The 23,925-nt window shown below is 47.1% G+C and overlaps 1 protein-coding gene across 2 annotated transcripts; it reads left to right on the forward strand.

The window, feature by feature from the left end:
• The first annotated feature begins 2,152 nt into the window (after positions 1–2,152).
• On the forward strand, positions 2,153–21,749 carry SAPCD2 (suppressor APC domain containing 2). 2 transcript variants are annotated; one of them, XR_013221228.1, is made up of 7 exons: positions 2,158–2,658; positions 5,147–5,280; positions 5,768–5,902; positions 10,227–10,316; positions 11,316–11,426; positions 20,147–20,342; positions 21,622–21,749. XR_013221228.1 is itself a non-coding variant. In XM_077284619.1 (6 exons), exons 1-6 carry the CDS (start codon positions 2,229–2,231, stop codon positions 20,273–20,275), a joined length of 1,029 nt encoding a protein of 342 aa, XP_077140734.1. In that variant the 5' UTR covers positions 2,153–2,228; the 3' UTR covers positions 20,276–21,037. The 2 variants fall into 2 exon arrangements, 1 of the variants encoding a protein (XP_077140734.1); XM_077284619.1 differs by lacking the exon at positions 21,622–21,749 and having other exon boundaries at positions 2,153–2,658; positions 20,147–21,037.
• Positions 21,750–23,925: the final 2,176 nt, after the last annotated feature.

Below are 23,925 nucleotides of genomic sequence, written 5' to 3' on the forward strand. Positions count from 1 at the left end.
TCACTGAGCCAGTTATGAATCCACCTAACCGTAGCCTTGTCAATCCCATACTTGGTCATTTTTTCAATAACAATAGTTTGAGATACTTTATCAAATGCCTTGCTGAAGTCGAGATATCCTATATCTACCGCATTTCCGTGATCCACCCAGTCAGTGATTCCATCATAGAAGAAAATTAGATTAGTATGGCATGACTTGTTTGCTCATGTGGAAAAAAGGGAATCCAGCTCCAAGAGATAAAATCACTTAAATTTAATGGTATTCATTTAAAATAGAAATAGGAAATACCGCGCTACAAGTGCCTGAGGCTACTCCCAAACTTAGCAACTCCGTGGTCGGTCCTAAAGGGTCATAAGCACCCCCCGTACACAATACTGGTACGCGTGCCACCTCAATAGTTTCTTGTGCATAAACTATTGAGGAGGCACGCGTACCAGTATTGTGTACGGGGGGTGGGGGTGCTTATGACCCTTTAGGCCCACGGAGTTGCTAAGTTTGGGAGTAGCCTCGGGCACTTGTAGCGCGGTATTTCTTATTACATAATTGGTATTTTCTTATTGACAGATTAGGCGCAGTATCTTGACATACCAGCAGCACCTGTGCGGTTGTAGTTTTAGTTGTAGCACCAGTGTATTTTACAAATCTCTAAAATAGAAATAGGCTATAAGACATACAAAAACCGGGTATACCGGAAGGAGTGTGCCTGGCTAAACTCTACATGTGTTTTGAACACACAAGTGTTCTTAGTCTCAGTTTTCCAGAGATTTTGGTGGCTAGTGGTTCTGCAATTTCCTCTGCTAACTCTTTCAGTCCTTTAGAATGTAATTCATCTGGACCAGGAGATTTATATTCATTTAAATTAGCTCAGTGTTCCCTCACCGTCTCTCTGTTTACAGATAGTGTGGACTCTTTTATTCCTTCTATGGCACCGTGAAGATCAGTTGATGTTACAATTGCTTTCTCAGACAACACCGATGCAAAATAGGAATTAAAAAGTTTGGCCTTCTCAACATTGTTTTTGACCACTTCACCCTTTTCATGCTGTAATAATCCTATAGCATCTTTGACTTTTCTTTTGCTTTTGACATATCCCCAAAATACTTTTTTGCTGATTTTGCTCTCCCTTGCAAGCCTTACTTCATTACTGGCTTTAGGTCTTCTAACTCTGGCCCTGCAAACAGCATTATATTCTTCTTTAGATATAATCCCATCTTTACATTTGATTGCTGGGTCAGTCACTGATCATCCTCTGTGCCGGTTTTCTGGGTCACACACTGACCCTCTGTGCCGGATCGCTGGGTCGCACACTGACCCTCTGTGTTGGATCGCTGGGTCACACACTGACCCTCTGTGTCGGATCGCTGGGTCACACGCTGACCCTCTGTGCCCAATTGCTGGGTCACACACTGACCCTCTGTGTCGGATCGCTGGGTCGCACACTGACCCTCTGTGTCGGATCGCTGGGTCACACACTGACCCTCTGTGTCGGATCGCTGGGTCGCACACTGACCCTCTGTGTCGGATCGCTGGGTCACACGCTGACCCTCTGTGCCCAATTGCTGGGTCACACACTGACCCTCTGTGTCGGATCGCTGGGTCACACGCTGACCCTCTGTGCCCAATTGCTGGGTCACACACTGACCCTCTGTCGAATCGCTGGGTCACACACTGACCCTCTGTGCCGGATTGTTGGGTCACACATAGACCCTCTGTGCCGGATTGTGACATGCTGACCCTCTGTGCCGGATCGTTGGGTCACACACTGACGCTGACCCTTTGTGCCGGATTGTTGGGTCACATGCTGACCCTCTGTGCCAGATTGCTGGGTCACACACTGACCCTCTGTGTCGGATCGCTGGGTTACACACTGACGCTGACCCTTTGTGCCAGATTGCTGGGTCACACACTGACCCTTTGTGCCGGATTGTTGGGTCACATGCTGACCCTCTGTGCCGGAGTGTTGGGTCAGACACACTGACCCTCTGTGCCGGATCGTTGGGTCACACACTGACCTTCTGCGTTCTGGGATCCGGATTCCATTAGGTTAGAACTCTCCTATTATAAAAATCAAACTGAACGTCCGCCACGTTCTGACCAATCAGCGCCGAGCTCAGGTGCTCTGTACCCAATCAGTGGTGAGCAGGAGGAGCACATTGTGACGTCACGCCTGGGTCCGCTCACTCTCGGCTCGCCGTGTGTCCGTGCGCTGCTCGCAGGTTTCGGGGTACATGGCGTCCGCCCCCGGCACACACGGGCTGCCCCGCGCCTTCCTCCACAGCCTGCGCACCCTGTATGACATCCTGGACGATGAGCGCCGGGGGTACGTGCACATCCAGGAGATAGAGAGCCGCTGGCGGGGGGCGGACACCCGAGCGCTACCCCCCGGGGTGCTGCTGTGCCTCAGGAAGGTGGCGCCCCCCGATGGCTACCTGACTTTCGATCGGTTTGTTCATGGCCTCCGGACTTCAATGCTGAACTCACAGAACCAGGAGAACTACCAGGCGGGGGCGCCGAGAGTGCCTGCAAAAGTGCCTGGGAAAGTGGGGTACAGCTGCAAACCCCAACCCCTGGGGGTGCGGTACATGAACGGCAGCAGGCCCGGGGGAGAGGCGCTGCCCGCCTGCAGGAGTGTGGAGCCAGAGCGCGGACCGAGGCGAGGTAATGGGGGACAGGAGGGGATAGTCACTGGAGGACATGTAGTGCTCACCTGCAGTCCTGGGTGAGATCACCAGCCCAGCTCTGCTACATCGGCATGTCTGCCCCACAGCCAGCAGGACTATCCAGCACGTCACTGCACATACTATATGATGATGTGAGAAGCTGGGTGAAATCTGCTGTAGACCCCATAATGGTAGCCATATTGATTGTCACCCAGCTTTTCCTAGGATAGCTGTGTTGTTTTTAAAGGAACAGTACCAATTACAGCAGCCATGTGTCACTGGGGGCTTTCCTTCACTGCACACTCTGGTCCAGGTTGACCCCCACACCCTACAGGGTCATTACTGGTTATTGCTCACAGGAATACTCCACATGTGCCTTTATGCTGCAATGTTTACACAGCTGCAGGTGGAAGTCCTCACACCCCACAACTTGTCCTTTTGGCCTCCATCTGGATCAGGGTCAAAGAGCAAATATTGGTGACCAGGTGAGAACCGCCAGCCCCACCCATGCTACTGGTAACTGACAGGAGTATACTGCAGTCCTCTCCTATTCCCAGGATCCATCTTATTCTGTACTATTTTTCCTCCTTTCTCCAGTTACATCCAGAGCTGCATTCACAATTCTGCACGCTGTTGAGCTTACTTCCCTGCCTGTGCAGAGCCAAATCTGAATGCAGCTTTGGATGTGACTGGAGCACAAGACTCTGGCTCAGTACTAGACAACGAACAAGTTTGCTTTCCTAGTAGTTGGCCTGAATGTTTTGTAAAGCTTTGCAGCGACCACCTTGCATATATTTATGTGCCCGTGTATATTTCCACAATAATCATACTCTGCCTGATTTCTCTAGATTGTAGGAATGTGTGGACGGGCGGTGACCACCTTGGGAATGTAAAGTGCGATTATTCGCCATATAATCACTTCCATGTGACGCTGTAAAGCCCCCTCCCCTGAGCTGAGGAAAGCCAAGGCCACACTTCCTTGCTTGTCAGGTTTGGACCTGCTCGCACAGTTGTTTTACTAGAGATTCCTTAAAGTCGGGGTTATTGAATTTCTCTTTGAGAGGGGAGAGTAATTCTATTCACTGATGACAAGCAGAGATCTTGAGAATGTTCAGGAAGTATATTAGAAAATTGAGAAACTTTTCAATGATAAAAGGGTACTCTCATTTCATTAAGTGATGGCATTTCATCACATGTTAAAGTGCAGGCAGCTCTGGTGTGGTTTTCTCTGCACAGCGGCTCCTCGTCCATCCTGCTGTGCAGGACATTGCAGTGTGGCCACAATTAACGAGGAATACTTGTGTCCTGTCACCACCTCAGAGCAAGCACTGGACTCTCTGGAAGGACTGTGCCATCTGGCTGTCACAGGACTGCTGAATCCAGTGATTGGCTGCAGTGGTCAAATGATCGGAGCAGTGTTTATAGATATTTCTCCGCTAACTCTGTTTATTCACCTGACTGCTGCTGCCAATCAAAGGTTTCAGAAGAGGTCTTGTGACAATACGGCCAGCACCATCACATGTGCCCAACAACATTTTTTCAAAGGAGCGAACCTCAGTTTCCTTGGACAGTTGCATTGTCTAATTGCCTCTGTGAAAGCTTAGAAATGGGTGCAGCGCTGGTTTAGAATTGGTGAGGTTTTAGACAGACCCTAGTGATACACGCTCACTTTTTAAGATGAGAAAACCCCTTTAAAGGGAATCTGTCAGCAGGGTCTTACTTTGTAATCTGAAGACAGCAGGAGATGGAGGCTAATCACAGAAGGGAAGTGTCACTTGTCAGAGTGCGGTTTACTCATTGTAAAGGATTTATCACTAAGATATTACCATTGGGGACTACACTAGTCCGGCAACGCCCCCTCCTGTTATAAGTACCTCACTGGCTATAGACACAGAGCCTGCTGTGGGCGGGGACAGCTTGCTCAGCTCTGCTTCATGCTACATCAAAAAAGTCTGTCAGAACTGCTCCACCCAGTAATCTTAAGTGATACATCGTTGGAGTCACCTCCTTACCTACATTATCTGCTCTCAGATGAGGTCACAAAACCTGCTGACAGATTCCCTTTAAGTTTTCTGTGTTTTTTGTTTTGCTTTTTTTTTTTTACAAAAGGGAGAAGAATTCATGACTCCTAAGCATATTATGTAAGTGCCAGCGCTCTTGCACAATCTCCGCTCCGGAGTTCGGGAATTTATTTTTCTTCCCTTAATATATTTATTAGAAGCAGGTGACTAATTCAGTTAATCAAAGTCTCTGGGTCATGTGGACCCCATTCTACCTACCCCCTCCTTCATATGGGGTTGCTCCTGAGCTGCACCATAAATTTGCTGTATTTCACAGTTCTATAACTCCGATCATGAACGTCAACTACAGAGTCATCTGGAAGTTATGGTAAATGTCTCCCCCGTTATATCTGGAAGGGTCCATGGTCTCCTGGACTCGGTGTGGACTGTTTGTGGTCACTGACTTCTCATTTGTATCCCCACCAGGAGAAGACGTGAAGCCCATGTGTAGGTCCCACAGTGATTCAACAAGTCAAGGCCTAGGGGACCAGTGCCGGCACCAGCGCAGGCTTGGAGAGCACCGACGACACACCATCACTAATGGGGTGGATTACAGCGTGGTAAGGGTTCCTGGCAGTTGGTTATATCCCCCCAGGAGAGTGCTGTATGCTCCTGGAGCATTTGGAGAGAAGACAATTGTGTACCTTCCTGCAATAACTATAACGTGGGAGGGGGCGCTCCACAAGGTGGCAATGTAAGGTGACAGTAAAGATCAGGGGAACTTTGGTCCTAAGTGACACTTACAGAAAACTCTCATTAGTGACCGCAGCAGTTATCAGTGAGAGCCTGGGATGTTGGGGTTTACAGCAAAATTTCAGTAATCGGATGATGACTATTTTTCCAGTCCTGTAGATGTAGTGCCACCATCTCTTGGTGAATGGGCAGCACTGGGATCACTGGAAGATTGCTAATAATGCCAGGCTAGTACAACTTTGGCCAATCGCTTGCACTTTTTTTTTTCTCGATTCATTGTTGCTCGTATGCCACATGGTACATACAGGATCTCAAAGCTGAGCGTTCTCTAATGATGGATCTGTCTGTCTACAGCTAAAGAGGATGAAGGAGATGGAACATGAGAAGGATCTTCTGCTGCAAGGACTGGAGCTGGTGGAGCGAGCGCGGGAGTGGTACCTCCAGCAGATCCATAATGTGCAGGAACAGCAGAGGAACCTGGGAAAAACAGTAGGCATCACAAGGTGGCATTACAGGGTGCACTACCAGCCTCAGATTCAGGACATCTAGCGGGCTATGTGATTCTGCTGCACTTGTGGCACGATTTTCATTCCTTGAACTACTTCTGTTTAAGGGAACCTGGCAGCTGATAATGGCCTGATCCATGGGAGGGATGGATCACATGCTGGCTGCGTGATTTCAGCCATTTATGCTTCACTCTGAAATATTGAGGAGTTTCAGAGGAAAACTGCTTAAAGGGAATCTGTCACCTAATTGTAGCCCTATAATCTGCAGCCACCGCCATCAAGGGCTTATCTACAGCATTCTGGAATGCTGTAGATAAGCCCCCGATGTAACCCGAAAGATAAGAAAAACAAGTTAGATTATACTCACCCAGGGGCGGTCTGGTCCGATGGGCTTCGCAGTCCGGGTCCGGCGCCTTCCATCTTCATACGATGATGTCCTCTTCTTTGCTTCCTATTGCGGCTCCTGCGCAGGCGTACTTTATCTGCCCTGTTGACGGCAGAGCAAAGTGCACAGGTGCCGGGAAAGGTCAGAGAGGCCTGGCGCCTGCACACTGCAGTACATTACGCTGCCCTCAACACGGCAGACAAAGTACGCCTGCGCAGGAGCCACGACACGAAGCAAAGAAGAGGACATCATCGTATGAAAATGGGAGGAGCCGGACAGTGACGCACATCGGACCGCCCCTGGGTGAGTATAATCTAACTTGTTTTTCTTATTTTTCAGGGTACATCGGGGGCTTATCTACAGCATTACAGAATGCTGTAGATAAGCCCCTGGTGCCGGTGGCTGCAGCTTATAGGACCAAAATTAGGTGACAGAATCCCTTTAGGCTACGTTCACATTTGCGTTGTTGGGCGCAGCGACGCAACCAACAACACATGTACACAACGCAGCGTTTTGCGACGCATGCGTTGTCATAAGATCCTACAGATCGGGACTTTCGGCGCAGGGAAAACGCTACAAGTAGCGTCCCCTGCGCCCTGGCTTGTGTGTCTATATGACGCATGCGTCATAAAACGCAGTGCAACGCATACCGGCGCATGTCCATGCGCCCCCCATGTTAAAGATGGGGGCGCATGACGCATGCGTTGGTATGCGTCGACGACGCTGCACCCAACAACGCAAATGTGAACGTAGCCTTAATAGTCGCCAGGGACAGAGCCGCACAGGAGAGTAGTCGGACAACGGTTCCCTGGCGGCTTCTCCCCACTGCTCCCTTTGATTGATTGGTCTGTCCCTATACACGCACACAGGGAGAGGCTTGCCATTAGAGCTTTTTAAACTGTTTTTCTCTGCAATCATACAGCCAGTGTCTGATCTGTGGCTCGGGCAGAATGTATCAGCTTTCGCCGGGTTCTCTTTAAGGCTACTTTCACACTAGCGTTAACTGCAATCCGCCACAATGCGTCGTTTTGCCGAAAAAACGCATCCTGCAAAAGTGCTTGCAGGATGCGTTTTTCCCCCATAGACTAACATTAAGCGACGTATTGCGACGGATTGACACACGTCGCAACTGTCGTGCGACGGTTGCGCCGTGTTGTGGCGGACCGTCGGGACCAAAAAACGCTACATGTAACGTTTTTTGCTCACGACGGTCCGCTTTATCCGACCGCGCATACGCGGCCGGAACTCCGCCCCCACCTTCCCGTACTTCCCCGCACCTCACAATGGGGCAGCGGATGCGCTGGAAAAATGCATCCGCTGCCCCCGTTGTGCGGCGGAGACAACGCTAGCGTCGGGAACCTCGGCCCGACGCTAGTATGAAAGTAGCCTAATATGTGAATTCCTCCAGTCCTTGTCCCTTGCTGTTTGGAGCTACATTTAGATTTCCATCAGCCTCAGGTTACATAGTAACATAGTTATTAAGGTTGAAGGAAGACTTTAAGTCCATCTAGTTCAACCCATAGCCTAACCTAACATGCCCTAACATGTTGACCCAGAGGAAGGCAAAAAAAAAACATGTGGCAAAGAGTAAAGGTACCTTCACACTTAACAACGATAGCGATCCTTGACGTTGCAGCGTCCTGGATAGCGATATCGTTGTGTTTGACACGCAGCAGCGATCAGGATCCTGCTGTGACATCGTTGGTCGGAGCTAGAAGGCCAGAACTTTATTTCGTCGCTGGATCACCCGCTGACATCGCTGAGTCGGCGTGTGTGATGCTGATTCAGCGATGTCTTCACTGGTAACCAGGGTAAACATCGGGTTACTAAGCGCAGGGCTGCGCTTAGTAACCCGATGTTTACCCTGGTTACCAGTGTAAATGTAAAAAAAACCAAACACTACATACTCACATTCCGGTGTCTGTCGCGTCCCCCTGCGTCCGCTTCCCTGCACTGTGTCAGCGCCGGCCGGCCGTAAAGCAGAGCATAGCGGTGACGTCACCGCTCTGCTTTACGGCCGGCGCTTACACAGTGCAGGGAAGCGGACGCCGGGGAACGCGACAGACACCGGAATGTAAGTATGTAGTGTTTTTTTTTTTTTTTTTTTTTTTTACATTTACACTGGTAACCAGGGTAAACATCGGGTTACTAAGCGCGGCCCTGCGCTTAGTAACCCGATGTTTACCCTGGTTACCTGGGGACTTCGGCATCGTTGGTCGCTGGAGAGCTGTCTGTGTGACAGCTCTCCAGCGACCACACAACGACGAAACAGCGACGCTGCAGCGATCGGCATCGTTGTCTATATCGCTGCAGCGTCGCTTAATGTGACGGTACCTTTAGCTCCACTTTGGGGAAAAAAAATTCTTCCCGACTTCACATATGGCAATCAGACTAGTTCCCTGGATCAACGCCCTATCAAGGAATCTAGTATATATACCCTGTAACATTATACTTTTCCAGAAAGGTATTCAGTCCCCTCTTAAATTTTAAGTAATGAATCACTCATTACAACATATGGCAGAGAGTTCCATAGTCTCACTGCTCTTACAGTAAAGAATCCGCGTCTGTTATTATGCTTAAACCTTCTTTCCTCCAGACGTAGAGGATGCGCCCTTGTCCCTGTCTCAGGTCTATGATTAAAAAGATCATCAGAAAGGTCTTTGTACTGTCCCCTCATATATTTATACATTAACATAAGATCACCCCTTAGTCTTTGTTTTTCCAAACTAAATAGCCCCAAGTGTAATAACCTATCTTGGTATTGCAGACCCCCCAGTCTTCTAATAACCTTGGTCGCTCTTCTCTGCACCCGCTCTAGTTCAGCTATGTCTTTCTTATACACCGGAGACCAGAACTGTGCACAGTATTCTAAGTATGGTCGAACTAGTGACTTGTATAGAGGTAAAATTATGTTCTCCTCATGAGCATCTATGCCTCTTTTAATACATCCCATTATTTTATTTGCCTTTGTAGCAGCTACCTGACACTGGCCACTGAATATGAGTTTGTCATCCACCCATACACCCAGGTCTTTTTCATTGACGGTTTTGCCCAGAGTTTTAGAATTAAGCATATAGTTATACATCTTATTACTTCTACCCAAGTGCATGACCTTACATTTATCCCCATTAAAGCTCATTTGCCATTTATCAGCCCAAGCTTCTAGTTTACATAAATCATCCTGTAATATAAAATTGTCCTCCTCTGTATTGATTACCCTGCAGAGTTTAGTGTCATCTGCAAATATTGAAATTCCACTCTGTATGCCCCCTACAAGATCATTAATAAATATGTTAAAAAGAGGGCCCAATACTGATCCCTGTGGTACCCCACTGCTAACCGCGACCCAGTCCGAGTGTGCTCCATTAATAACCACCCTTTGTTTCCTATCCCTGAGCCAGCTCTTAACCCACTTACACATATTTTCCCCTATCCCCATTATTCTCATTTTATGTATCAACCTTTTGTGTAGCACCATTATACCAGTTCTCGTCTTTCCCATTTCCCCATATCTCTTATTGTGCTGCTATAAGTCGCCTCCCTCGATGAGATGACTAAAAGGGTATTCCTAGAGTTGATATCCCCCAGTCATTGGGACCCCCAGTGATCCTGTGTATGCAACATAACCTCCATTTGTTGTCAGTGGGACTTCCAGAAAAAGCCAAGTACAGCACTCAGCTGTTTCCGGTCAGTTTATAGACAATGAGTGGACCAGAGATGAGCGTGTGCACCTTCTGCTCCTTTCAAATTGGGGCTTTTGAAAACCTGATTGTTGGTATCAAGAGCACTATTCTCAGAAACACTAAGGGTCCAAATTGTCAGATTTTCCCCACCCCCAAAGATCAGCAAGTGTCCTCTATACCTTTCTAGGAATATCCTCTGACTATTTGTTTTTTTTTTTGTTTTTTTTTTAAACTTCCAGGACCCCTTCAGCGAAGCACCTCTCAACCAACTGCTCCCCAAACTCAAAGATGTGAATCGATGTCTGAGTGAGCTGGTGACTCCGTGCAAGGTGAGAGAACAAGGGACAAAGAAAGGATGCTGGGTATCCCGTGCGTGACGTCTCATGGGTGAAGCAAGTTGTTTTAAAGGGGTTATCCACTACATTATTTAATGTAACAAATGGGCCCATGATGGTCTAGGTCAGGGGTGAGCAAGTAATTTTTCCGAAGGGCCACATGAGAGACCGTGACTGTTGTGGAGGGCTGAAGCAATAGGCTGAAATTAATTATGCTCACTATTAATATATTATAATTATTTTATAGTATCACTTAATATTGAGCAGAATTAAGTATACTGACATCCCCTTATATATGGTGTGGGCCCCCTCCCACGGCCTCCATGTATATGGGCCCCTACATGGCCTCACTGTGTACGGCTAAACATCCCATACACATATAAAAGAAAAAAAACACCTACTCTCCTCGCTCCCGTTTTCCCCGGCGCTTTTCTTCTGTCCCCTGTGAACTTACTCTCCGCTGCAGCACAGCGATGAAGTGACCTCCAGCCCTGTATTCACCGCTGTCTGCATCCTGAGGCTGTAGACAGCGGTGACAGCTGGACGCGGCAGAGACTATGATGCTGCCTGTACCTCACTGTTTTCAGCTCCTCAGCTGTCTCAGTCCGCGGGTCGCATGGTAATAGCCAGAGGGCCAGATGTGACCTGCAGGCCGCACTTTGTCCAGCTCTGATCTAGGCCTCTGTGCTCTTCATTCCAGTAGAAACCTCACATGATCACTGTAGTTTTGATATTGAATCAATTTTTCTTGTAAAACCACTAATGCTCACTACAGTTAGCAAAGTGAAAGCTCCCGCACAACTGCTTTAAGGCTCTCTTCACATGAGCTTTTCCTGTCTTTGGAAGAGCTGAGTAATCCCCACTTTGCTTGCTATGACCGCTCCACAAGTGCTACCCCGTGGTCTAAGAAAACTGGATGACTACTGGATCTCAACAGTGAGGGACTTCTGCATCTGGAGGCCATTATGTAACAGTCTTCTTTATCCTCTTCAGGCCGCTGTACAGTCCTCATCCTCCTCTTCCTCTGCGGCCGCCACACCCCACATCCCCGGACAGCAGCAAGCAATGAATATGCTGAAAGAACAGAACCGTCTACTCACAAAGGTGAGTGTGTGTCTACAGCAGAGGTCTCCTGCATGTTAGGAGTTGTAGTTTCACAACAGCCACAGTTTGGAGGGCGCTCGGTAAGGAGATTCTAGACCATTCTGGAAAACTCTGCATAATGCGGGATTGTGAATGCCAACCACAAAGAAAACCGCTGGGTGTCTATAGTCTCCAGAAAATGTAAACTTTATTGAAAAACGCCAATTTAAAACCGTGGCAATCTCAGAGTAACATAGTGGACTAAATAAGCGCAAGCATTGTTAGGGTAAGTTCACACATGGCGTTTTTGCTGCTTTTTTTCGGCAGCAAAACCTGATCTTGGCAGGAAAGAAGATCAGGTGCGTTTTTGTTGCGTATTTGGTGCGTTTCTTGTGCGTTTTTTTTTCTTTGTCCTTGGATTTTCAGCAGCAAAAACGCAGCAAATGATACCTGCGTTTTTGATGCGTTTTTTTCAACACCCATTCAAGTCAATGGGTGAAAAAACTTTGCAAAAATGCTGAAAGAAGTGACATGCTGAAAGAAGTGACAGGCTCTATGTCCAAAAAACGAGGCAAAGCACAAAATACTGATCACACAAAAAACTAACGTGTGTGCATGAGATTTCTGAAATCTCATAGGCTTTGCTGGTGTTGTAAAAAGCAGCTGAAAATTAGCATAAAAAAACGCAGCAAAAACGCCTGTGTGAACTTGCCGTAAGTCACATACCATTAGCCCCCGGAGGTTGTTTGCACGTTAATGACCAAGCCAGTATTTACAATTCTGACCACTGTCACTTTGTGGTTATAGCTCTGGAACACTTCAACGGATCCCACTGATTCTTAGACTGTTTTCTCGTGACAAATTGTACTTCATGATAGTGGTAACATTTCTTCAATATAACTTGCGTTTATTTGTGAAAAAAATGGAAATTTGGCCAAAAGTTTGCAATTTTTAAACTTTGAATTTTCATGCTCTGAGGGAGAAAACCACTGGGCGCACGACAGGGCTCTGAAGGGAAGGAGATCCATTTGACTTTTTGAATGTAAAATTTGCTGGAACAATTGGTGGACACCATGCCCTGTATGGAGAGCCTGATGTGCCTAAACAGTGAAAATCCCCAACAAGTGACACCATTTTGGAAACTAGACCCCTCAGGGAACTCATTTTACAAACTACACTCTCTCTCCAATGAATTCTTCTAGTGGTGCAGTGACCATATTGACACCATGGGTGTGTCACAAAATTACCGTATTTTCCGGCGTATAAGACGACTTTTTAACCCCCGAAAATCTTCTTAAAAGTCGGGGGTCGTCTTATACGCCGGGAATCGTCTTGTACGCCGGTGTATATGGTGGGTGGGGAGGGGGAGTGATCCTGATGACGAGGGGGCGTCTCACAGGAAAGTGAGTAATCCCCATTACCTTATCCTAGCGGTGCAGCGTGGGGGTGTCAGTGCTGGGAGCGGCGGCGGCTGCTGTGTTCTGGTGCGGCGGCTCCTCTTCTGTGTGGGGCCTCTGTGCTGTGGGGTGGCGGCGGCAGCGGCGTATCTTTATCCAGTTGGGGCTCCTCCGGCATCTCCTTAGCCCTGGAGGCCCCGCCGCAACTCCATCGGTGCAATGTGGTGGCCTCCGGGAAAATGGCCGCTGCTCAGATTCAGATCTCGTGTCCCGAGATTTCGGGACGAGATCTGAATCTGAGCAGCGGCCATTTTCCCGGAGGCCACCGCATCGCACCTATTGAGCTGCCTCCGGGAAAATGGCCGCTGCATTGCACCGATGGAGTTGTGGCGGGGCCTCCAGGGCTAAGGAGATGCCGGAGGAGCCCCAACTGGATAAAGATATGCCACCGCCACCCCACAGCACAGAGGCCCCACACAGAAGAGGAGCCGCCGCACCAGAGCACAGCAGCCGCCGCACCAGAGCACAGCAGCCGCCGCCGCCGCCACTCCCAGCACTGAGACCCCCACGCTGCACCGCTACGATAAGGTAATGGGGGATACTTACTTTCCTGTGAGACGCCCCCTCGTCATCAGGATCACTCCCCCCCCCCCCCCCCCCCCCCCAAAAGGCACATATTCACCGGCCCTATAAGACGACATAGGGTGTATAAGAAGACCCCCGACTTTTAAGAAGATTTTATATTTTAACTGGTAAAGTTGGGGGGTCGTCTTATACGCCCAGTCGTCTTATACGCCGGAAAATACGGTATATACCATTGGGCAGCGAAGACAAATTAACTACATTTTTACCACCAAATATTTGTTTTGACCCCAGATCTTACATTTTCGCACAAGAAGTGGGTAAAAATGGCACCAAAATATTTCCCACAATTTCTACTGAACGTGGAAATCCCCCTTATGTGGCTGTACAGTGCTACTTAGCCATACGGAGAAACTCTGGAGGAACAGAGCGCTATTTGCCTCCTGGAGCACAGATTTTCCTAGAATGGCTTGCTGACTCCTTATATAGAGCCCCTAATTGCTAGAAGAGCACAATTTCCCCCCCCCCCCCCCCCCCCCTCAAGTGACCCTATTTGGGAAACTATACCCCTTGGGGTATTTATCTACAGGTCTAGTGGCAACTTTGACTCCATGGGTATTTACCATGAACAAGCAGCAATGAATGTTGCCAAGTGAACATTGCAGACTGCCTTTGTAGTGACCGGTATGTTATTCCCAGGTGGTACTTCTGGAGACATGCGCCTGTAAGTTACACGGGCTCTTACCGATTCAGGAATGGCAAACGTGAACGATATATGTGGTTTAGGTACACTGTGGGGCTCAGAAGGGAGGGGGCACTTGGCTTTGGAAGCAGAAACTTTGCTGAATTTCTTTTGGAGGGTGAGCGGCCATCTCGTTTTTCCAGAGCCTTAGTACTACCAGTAACGTGGAAGCCCCCTATATTTCCGTTAACAGATGACAGACCTGAGTGGGGACTTGGATTATTTGTGGATTGAGTTGAAGCTTTTATTGGGACCTTTTTACATAACGTTTGGGATCACAGTTATCTGGCACGCTACACTGAGCGCTTACTTTGGGGTTTCCATCTAAATCTCCGAGTGACATGATGGATGAAATCCCCAATGAATCCATTCACTATAATGAGGCAGCAGAGTTACTGTGGACTCCGTCTGGCCTCTGTTCAACGGTGTCCTTTTCAGAAGTACTCAAAACTGTGTCTGACGGCACTTTTATGCAATCCTAAAAAGACACCGCCGGATCACAGGTCCTTTGGCGTCAACCGTGCCTCAATCTGCCTCATTATAGGGAATTTTCCGTTGAGGGTTCCGTCTGAATCACGCATTTGAGACTTACACGGAAACCCCAGTGTGACCGCTCAGTGCAGGATAAATGTGCACAGAACCTTACTGCTATCTTTGGGAGGCAGAATGAAAAAACAGCCGGTGAAGAATTGGTTTTATTTATAATTTACGCTGTTCCTCATGTGGTATGAGTGATTAAGGCTACTTTCACACTAGCATCGTACTCGGCCCATCGCAGTGCGTCGGGCCGATGTACCGACGCTAGCAGTGAATGCGCCGCACAACGGGAGCAGCGGATGTTTTTTGCAGCCGACGGTCCGGCGCAACCGTCGCATGACGGTTGCGACGTGTGGCAATGCGACGCTTATGCAAATCAATGGTGCAAAAACGCATCCTGCAAGCACTTTTTTCAACCAAACGACGCATAGCGACATGCAGTGCACGACGCTAGTGTGAAAGTAGACTAAGAGACTTTATTTTATCTATCGCTTCATTGGGGACATAGGAAACCATGGGTGTATGCTGCTGCCACGAGGAGGCTGACACTATGCACAAAAAAATTAGCTCCTCCTCTGCAGTATACACCCTACCTACTGGCACTAGGTTAATCAGTTTTAACTTCGTGTCAGTAGGAGGTGGTCACGGGTCTTTTACTAGACCTAGATCTACCTCAGTTTTGAGTATTTTCTTGTAACGTCTCCATTTATTTCTTAGATGGATCTTCTCCCTTACCTCAGATGGGATACAGTGTGAACAGTCACACTGTACTCCCACATAGAGACTGAGTTTGGCGTGTACTGCCACCCCGTATCCTCATGTGTCTAGCCGGCAGGACCCCAACACCTAACACATGAAGAGTGTTTAGGTGACTTCTAACTTTGGGCCTGGTGCCCATCTCCCACCCACTCGCCCACCAGAACCTGTCTGTTTCATGAGGCATGGAAGTCACCTCAATCCAAGAGGCTCGGACTTCTATCGATGGTCTTCTATGGAGAGGTACATCTCGTTTTCTCTCCCTCTCAGGTTCCTGTCCAGAGCTGTTGAGGAGAAGGTTCAGTTAAGGATGAAGAAAAGATGGAGGAAGACCAAGAAGAAAGATCTAACTTTCCCTTATTTTATGTTTCTAAGGATTTAGGGCATGTATAGACCTTTCCGTCTATACTGGGCTTGTTTCCTAGGTTTACTGCTTAAGGTATGTTTACTGGTGCAGCTGTTCCCCAGGCTTCCTATGTGGGCAGGCACTGGGGACGAGCAGCACAGCAGGGATCGGGGATGCAGGGTTATGGCACCGTTAACTTTAGGGCCTCCGCGTCGCCCTCCCCCGGTTTCATCGGTTATTGTTTTCCAATTTAGGCTTTAGCGCAGCCTAGCCTCAACTGCCAGCTCCGCCCATTTTCCCAGCATCATCAGGTTGGCTTTTTTCCCACCCCTCGTGGACACGCCCCCCTCTTAACTCCGGTTCCCCCTGCCTCACCGTGCAAGTTTTCTGCACACGCCCCCTTCCCTCCAGTGGCTCAGAATCTCTGAGCACTTTTCACTCTGCGGGCCCTCCTCTTCCTCCCTGCTGTCGCCATTTGCCTGCATGGGAACCTGGAAGGTCTATATCTCCTGCAATTGTCCTGGAGCTCACCTACAGCCTGGAACCAGACAGGACCTGCAGACTGACACTCCTCAGCTTATGCCTTTCCGTCCCCTAACCTTCTGGCATTAGTTAGTGGGTCTGCTTATCATTCCTTATCCTAAAGGAGAGCAGTTTCTCTTCTTCCTCTGCTTGTCAGGCACTTTGTTTACTCTTCATGTAAATGCAAACTCCCTTCAGGTTAGTCTCTCCCCTCTGTCAGGTCTGCTACAACCCCAGGAGAGAGTGGTGCCCCCTATCCCAGTGTGGGCTACCACTGTCGCAATCTGTGATAGACCTTATCAAGATGTTGCAGGCCCTGGTGTCTGTTCTTGACACCACAAAGAAAGGAAAAAAAAATGGTTCCAGCTTCTTGTAAAATGTAAAACTTTAATCCAACACGGTAAAATCAGAGTAACTCCTGGGACAACACCATAGCACTGTATGAGGCAAGCAATGCGTTTCGACCGACACAGCGGTCTTTGTCACAGCTGTGACAGTACTCAGTACATCTCATCAAGACGGAGTTCTGGGTTTCTTTCATCTATCGGTGAGCTGGCTTCTTTTGTCTTTTCCTTTGTCTGTTCTTGACAGACTGCCCATTCCTACCTCCGCCATTGCTAGTGGATCGCAGGACTCGCCAACTGTGCCTACCAACATGGGCCATAAGAGATCTAGCAAGGAGCGTCATTCTAGGTTTTTTCCCCATCCTCCTCCCCTGAGTCAGGCAAGGCGGTTTCGGATGTACTGTCCGAGGATCATTCGGACCTGGATTCTGACCAGGCCTATATAATATGAGACATTGTCCAGAGCCTCATTGTTGCGGTCAACCAGACCTTTAGCATTAAGGATACCACTACGGAACCTGCAGAACAGGCGGTTTAGTTTAGATGGTCGAAACTAGCTCCCACACAGCAAATTTTTGGAGGTACTTTCCAGGGAATGGGAAAACCTGACCAGACGCTTCCAAAGAGGGAAGCACTTCGGCATCCTATATCCTGAGCTTCTCTGACTGTGGACCCTCCAGTTTCCAGAGTGTCCACCAAACACGGTCCTCCCTCAAGGACTCCAATTACCTGATCACAGAGTCCTTCGCAAAGTCTGCCTATGAAGTGGCCACTTCTACATTGTGCCCTGCCTTTGCCACCACCTGGGTGTCAAAGTCCATAGCTGCATGGGATAAACAACTCTGTCAGGGCATTCTTTATGGAGCCCGACCAGAGAAATTGGTCGACCTCGCGGACCAGATTTCTCAAGCAGGGAAGTACATGGTATCCGCTTCACTGGATGCCGCTTCGTGTGCTTCTCAGGCGTCCAGCAATTTAGTGGCCATCCGACGGACTATTTGGCAGGCGGACTTATCTTAAAAAAGTCCCTTACCAACTTTCTTTTCCATGGTTCTCATCTATTTGGCTCCAAGTAAAGGAGGCCACCGGAGGGACCAGCTCTTTCCTTTCTCAGTTCAAACCTCGCCGTCCTCTGAAGCGTAAACTTCGGTCCTTTCGCCATTTCTCTTCAGAGGATTTCTCCCGCCAAGAGAGGCCACAGGCTCTCCAGGATCGGAAAAGGGCTTCCTTTAAAACCCACCCCCTCCTGGCGTCCCTGTAATGCACAGGGTAGATCCACCAGGTGTAGACCTGGCAGTTCTTTTTCTGTGTAACTCCTCCCCAGATTCCAGAGAATCTCCCAAGCTGGGTTGCCGCCTCCGGTTTTTCAGAGATGTCTGGTTCAGCTCGGTTGATGACACATGGGTCAGGGATGTTGTATTCTCAGGATACAAAATAGATTTGTTCGTGGCCCCGAGATCGATTCTTCGAATCCCGTCCTCCAAGACATGCTTCTGTGGTTCTGGAATTATTCGCGTCCATTGCCTCCCTTCTCATTTCAGGTGTCCTCATTCCCATCCCAGACCAGAAAAGTTTCACAGGGTTTTATTCAAACCTATTTTTTGTGCCGAAGATCGGCTTGGTTTGACCCATTCTGGATCTAAAGTTACTGAAAAGGTCCGTCTGCGACATTTCAAAATGAAGTCCCTTCATGCAGTAATTGCTTCCATGGAGCCGCAGGAGTTCCTGTGCTCCATGAACATCCAGGACGCCTATCTCCATGTCCCTATCTTCCCAGGGCATCAGAGATCTCTGCATTTTGCTGTACGGTAGGACCATTTTCGATTTGTCGCTCCCAGGGTTTTCACAAAAATCATGGCAGTGATAACTGCCATTCTGCGGATCAGGGGACTAGTGCTCATCCCATACCTCAACAACATGCTCATCAAGGCTCCGTCCTTTTACCAGGTCTAGGAATGTCTGTCCATCGTTTGACACCTTGTCTCAATTTGGATGGCTAATTAAACAAGGCGCAAAGTCTTGCTTTGTCCCGTCTCAGCGCCTCATTTTTATAGGCACGCTGTTTAACACCCTTCAGACAAGGGTTTTTCTTCCCAAGTAGAAGAGAGCAATCCTCCAGCGGGGTGTTCGCTCTCTGCAGGGCCCTCGGCCTCTATCTTTCCGCTCTGCCATGGCATTCCTGGGAAGGATGGTGGCAGCATCGTAAGCAATTCCATTTGCGCAATTCCGTTCAAGACCTCTTCAGATACGCTGCAGACACAACCACAAATGTGAAACCAGCCTAAGGCACACTCTACCTGGGCAGTGGGCACCTCCTTTTCTTTTTTTTTGGTGGAGTGGGAATTGTCGTTCCGCGTGCTGTAAAATTACAGCGGTACCTCATTTATTTTTTATGTTTTGCCACTTTTACACAACAGAAACTTTAATAGAAAAAAATAATTTTTGCATCACTTTTTGTTCAGCAGAATGATAAAAAAAGGCAAAAAACAATGCTTTATTTTTTTTATGGTATTCACTACAGGGGTTAACTAGTGGGATAGTTTTATAGGTCGGGTTGTTCCAGATGCGGCAATACCAAATGTGTGCATTTATTGTTTTTTAATATTCATATGAAAAAATATACTGTACATATTTATGGATACATGTTCTTTTTTTGTTTGTTTTTTTAAAAATATTTTTACAATTATTTGTAAAAAAAAAAAAAATGCTTTTTTTTTTTTTTTCTTTCTACTTTGTCCCACCATGGGACATTTTTTGCAGGTTGATCGCTTGTATAGTATGGGGCTGCAGCAGAATCTCCATACTAATCCAAACTGTACTGACAGAGTAAGTTGCTGATCATGCTCTGAGCATGATCTAGCAACTTTCCTAGCTCAGGTGACCCAGATGTCGTCATGATGAAATCAGGTCGCCATGGCAACGAATGGGACCCCGCGATAACGATGCGGGGTCTCCGATTCAAGGGCACAGTGGCTCCTGGAATGCTGCGACTGAGTTCAATTGCAACATTTAGGTGGTTAAAGTGCCGGGAGTGGTGCGGGCCACTCCTGGAAATGAATGCCGGGTATCGGTTGTTAGAATCAGCTGACACCCGGCGGCGATCGTGCACAGCCTGTGTGCTCACGATCGCGTGTACATAATAAAACGTCCCACGTCAATAAGTACCATAGTGCAGGGATGTATTATTATGGACCACATCGGAAAGAGGTTAAAGTTGAAAAAAAAACTGTATAGGGATTATTTAAATTGCTACATAAAAGACATCGAACACAAAGGCTACTTGGCCTCACTTATGTGCTGAAAACTTGTGAGATGTGGTCTTGGTGCCCTGACGTACAGTACGTTTCACCCTTGCTTCAACAGGGGGCTGATAGGCATCATAGCAGATTTAAAAAAATAATCTGATGGTTTGCAAAATCCCATAATCTTGCATCCCAGTTACAAATTACCTGAATATAACAATTACTATAAATTTAGTATGTGTCCATCTATATTCTCTCTTTTTGCATGTCCAGGAAGTGTCTGACAAGAGTGACCGCATCACCCAACTGGAGCAGGAGAAGTCTGCATTGATCAAACAGCTGTTTGAGGCGCGGGCCCGAAATAATCAGGAAACTAACGCCATGGACTCCACCTTTATATAGCTGGACTGAATCCCTGCATATCTTGCAGGCTTTGTGGGCAACTGGCACCGTGGCAGAAGCAAGAATGGCAAGTATTTGGCGGTGGTACATTGTTCTTACGGTACATAGGTGACTGATGGCAGATACTTGGCATTTATGCACCAAAAGACTTAATATTTGATGAAACACTCCTAGCGGCTAATGAGATTTTGTTAGTAATGTTTTATTCTCCTTGGGCCTGCGTGAGATTTTATTTCTAATGTTTACAGCCTTAAATGTGCTGCTGGACAGACTTTAACTGTTTACAATGACTTAAAGGAGGATAATAAACTCTGCAAGACAAAACAGAAAATCGCTCGATTGTCAGGAACAAGTGCGTTCACAGTAATGCAAGTCTTCCACAGGGTGGCAGCAGAGTCCACCCAGCACTTTGTATGGCGCGATTCACTCCAACCCTGCATGATGTTCCACGGGGACAATTTTATTGAGTTCTATGGATATTTAAGCTCCTGCTTTTTTATGTCATGCTTCACTTGTAATGAAGGTACTCTCGTTTAAGGATTGGATTTAACAATTTTATGCACAAGTGAATTATTATTTTACTGTAATAGACTGTACAGGTGCTATACTTTTCCTGCAGTTTGACTTGTATCTCAGATGAGAAATCAAAACCGTCAGACACTAAGTGAATGCCATGAAAAATTCACAAAAGCAAATTCAGATTTTCATGTTTGTTTGTTTTTTTCTAAATAAAAGATATATTTGCACATCTTTTTAATTCAATATATTGACTCAATCGCTTGTCATTTCATAGCAATCAATTATGTTAGAATTGAACAGCAGCACAGTGTATTTAAGGTGTTCCTTGGGGCCAGTACTACTGATTTCCGTCACGTAGCTATGAGTGTCTCTGGAGATATGTGACCTCTGGCACTAGTCCTCTGGACCCTATTGTCTGGTGCCCTGGATGATCACTGCTCAGTAACTTGTCTTTCATTCACTGTATTGGGTTATTCTACTGAACCGTCTTCTTCCAGGCCTGAAATGGCTGATAACAGGGAGCAATATCCAGAATAGAACTGTACAGCAGAAGAGCGATGCCAGCATTGGGCTGTTCCGGTACCGGAGACCTCACCCGGAACTGAATGGTTCAAGTCCTGATGGTGTGCCAGTCATGGCAATCTTAACATGTAGCGTTTTACTTTTCTACTGATGTAACTGTGTAAAGGGTTCATGTAGATAATTTTTTTTTTTTTAATTCAATTTTGGGGAAACGGGTAAAGTTCTGATCGCTTTATTTATTTTTTTAGGGACTGAAGAACGGCAATATATATATATATTTTTTTTTTCCTTTTGCCTCTTTTCAGGGTTTTTAACGTACAGGTTAATTTTCATGGATTGGACTTGGACACAGCACTAGATACGTTTTTTTTTCTGAACTGGAGGAAGGATTGAAAGATGTTACAAGGGGACCTGATAGGCACTGGAACATTTGCATGATGTGATCGTTCCACGTAAATGCTGCTGTCAAAGAATTTATGCTTTGCAAATAATATATACTGTATATATTGCCATTTTATAGCTTTCCATAATTTCTTTGCTTCTCCATATTCTTGTTCAGATGCCCTTGTTTCTAGAAATGTCATAAATGAATAATTGTAATTAGGCTCTTTGGAAGGATAAATCAATAATTACTAATCACACAGTGAACGAGGAATCAGACATTTGTTATTGACAGTAGCTAAGTTATGGGTTGTATCCCTGCCCCAAGTAACAATGTAATCATTGCCTCCTACACCCTCAATAAATAAATAAAGGAAGTGGACTCTGACAGGGAGAGGTACCAGACGTGTGACTGCTGATCTATCGTAATGAGAACATACAAAATCCATCTCAACAGAAAATAAATTGTAAGAACCGTCTGTCTTGGTTTATGAATATAAAGCTCCTTTTTGGCTCGGCCATGTTGATTTTCTGGAGAAGCAAAGACAATGTCATGTTGTAACGTCTGGAACATCCACATCATGTTCCAGCCAACTTGCCTCTGGCCATCAGAGATCTGCAAAAGGGAGATTTATTTCCTTCCTCTCTGTACACCCAGCAAATGTTTTAATTGCCCGTGTCTGCTCCGGAGAATAATGGCCTTCCCAGCAGTAATTATTTGGTCCATCGGCCAGTGCAGATCACAAGTGTTCTCTTGGCTTCCACTTGTGTGTGTCTTTTAATCATTTTTACACCACACAAAGGCCATGTTCTCCAGCTGCCAAAACTTCACAACTTGCCTGGCTGCACTGTGGCATTTAGATAATGAGAAAGCTGGATGGAATTCAGGGTAAAAGATTGCAGCAAGATAAGACGGCATTATACCCCAGATCACAGCAGAAAGAGCACAATTATGTATCGCAGATACAAGGTCAAGACCATCAGGAACACATCCAGGAATAGACGAGTGTGCACTCAAATATAAAGGCACCAAGAATAAAGCCTATATACAGAAATATAACTGCTATAATACTGCCCCTATAGTGGTAGAGATAAGTATTTGATCCCTTGCTGATTTTGTAAGTTTGCCCTCTGACAAAGACATGAACAGTCTATAATTGTTAAGAGTAGGTAAATTTTTCCATCATACATGATGGCACCACGAGAGAGGGGATCCGCCCATCAAGGAGAGGAAACCTTCAAGATAAAAGGGGCGGCTCCTCTCTCCACATCAGTTCTGAGGAAGATCAGGGAGGACAAGGCCAGAGTGATTGTAATAGCTCCCTTCTGGCCGAAAAGACCATGGTTTTACTGGCTGAGAGTGATGTCAGTGACGGACCGGTGGGTTCTCCCGGAAGACCAGGACCTTCTAACACAGGGTCCCTTCAAACACCCGCAGAATTCTGGGCTACATTTGACAGCCTGGCATTTGAACGGTCGTTGTTAGAGAAAGAAGGGTTCTCAGCTGGTTTAATATCCACCTTGCTCAGTAGCAGAAAACCAGTAATGACCAAGATCTATGGGAGAATATGGAAGAAATTCCTGTCCAGTTCAGGGCCAATACGGGAAGGGGAGGTCCCGATAGTGGCAATACTGGAGTTCCTGCAAAAGGGCTTAGATCTGGGGTTAGCTGTTAGTACCCTCAAAGTACACATTTCAGCCTTAGCAGTCCTTTTCAACTGTGACCTGGCAAGCAATAGGTGGGTGGTGAGGTTTATCCGAGCCTGTAGTAGAGCCGACTCTGTTCCATCCCTTACTCCTCCACCATGGGATCTAAATTTAGTGTTAACAGCTTTGACAGAAAGCCCCTTTGAGCCGTTAAATACAACATCAGATAAAGTACTGACATTAAAGACAGCTTTGTTAGTGGCACTTACATCGGCCCGTAGGGTGGGGGATTTACACGTGTTGTCAGCTGACCCCCCCTTACAAATTATGGACGATAGGGTTGTATTAAAATTAGATCTGGCATATCTCCCCAAAGTGGTATCGAGATTCCATAGGGCTCAGAGTATAACCCTACCCTCTTTCTGTCCCAATCCTAGTAACAAGAAAGAGGAGAGACTCCATTGCCTAGATGTCAGGAGATGTATCCTACAGTATCTAGAGGTGACAAAATCCTGGAGGAAGCAGAGGGCTTTATTTGTTTCATTCCAGGGGTCAAGGAAAGGCCTTAAAGCCTCAAAACA

This window comes from Ranitomeya variabilis, chromosome 2, assembly GCF_051348905.1.
Source record: "Ranitomeya variabilis isolate aRanVar5 chromosome 2, aRanVar5.hap1, whole genome shotgun sequence".
Classification (NCBI taxonomy): Eukaryota; Metazoa; Chordata; class Amphibia; order Anura; family Dendrobatidae; genus Ranitomeya; species Ranitomeya variabilis.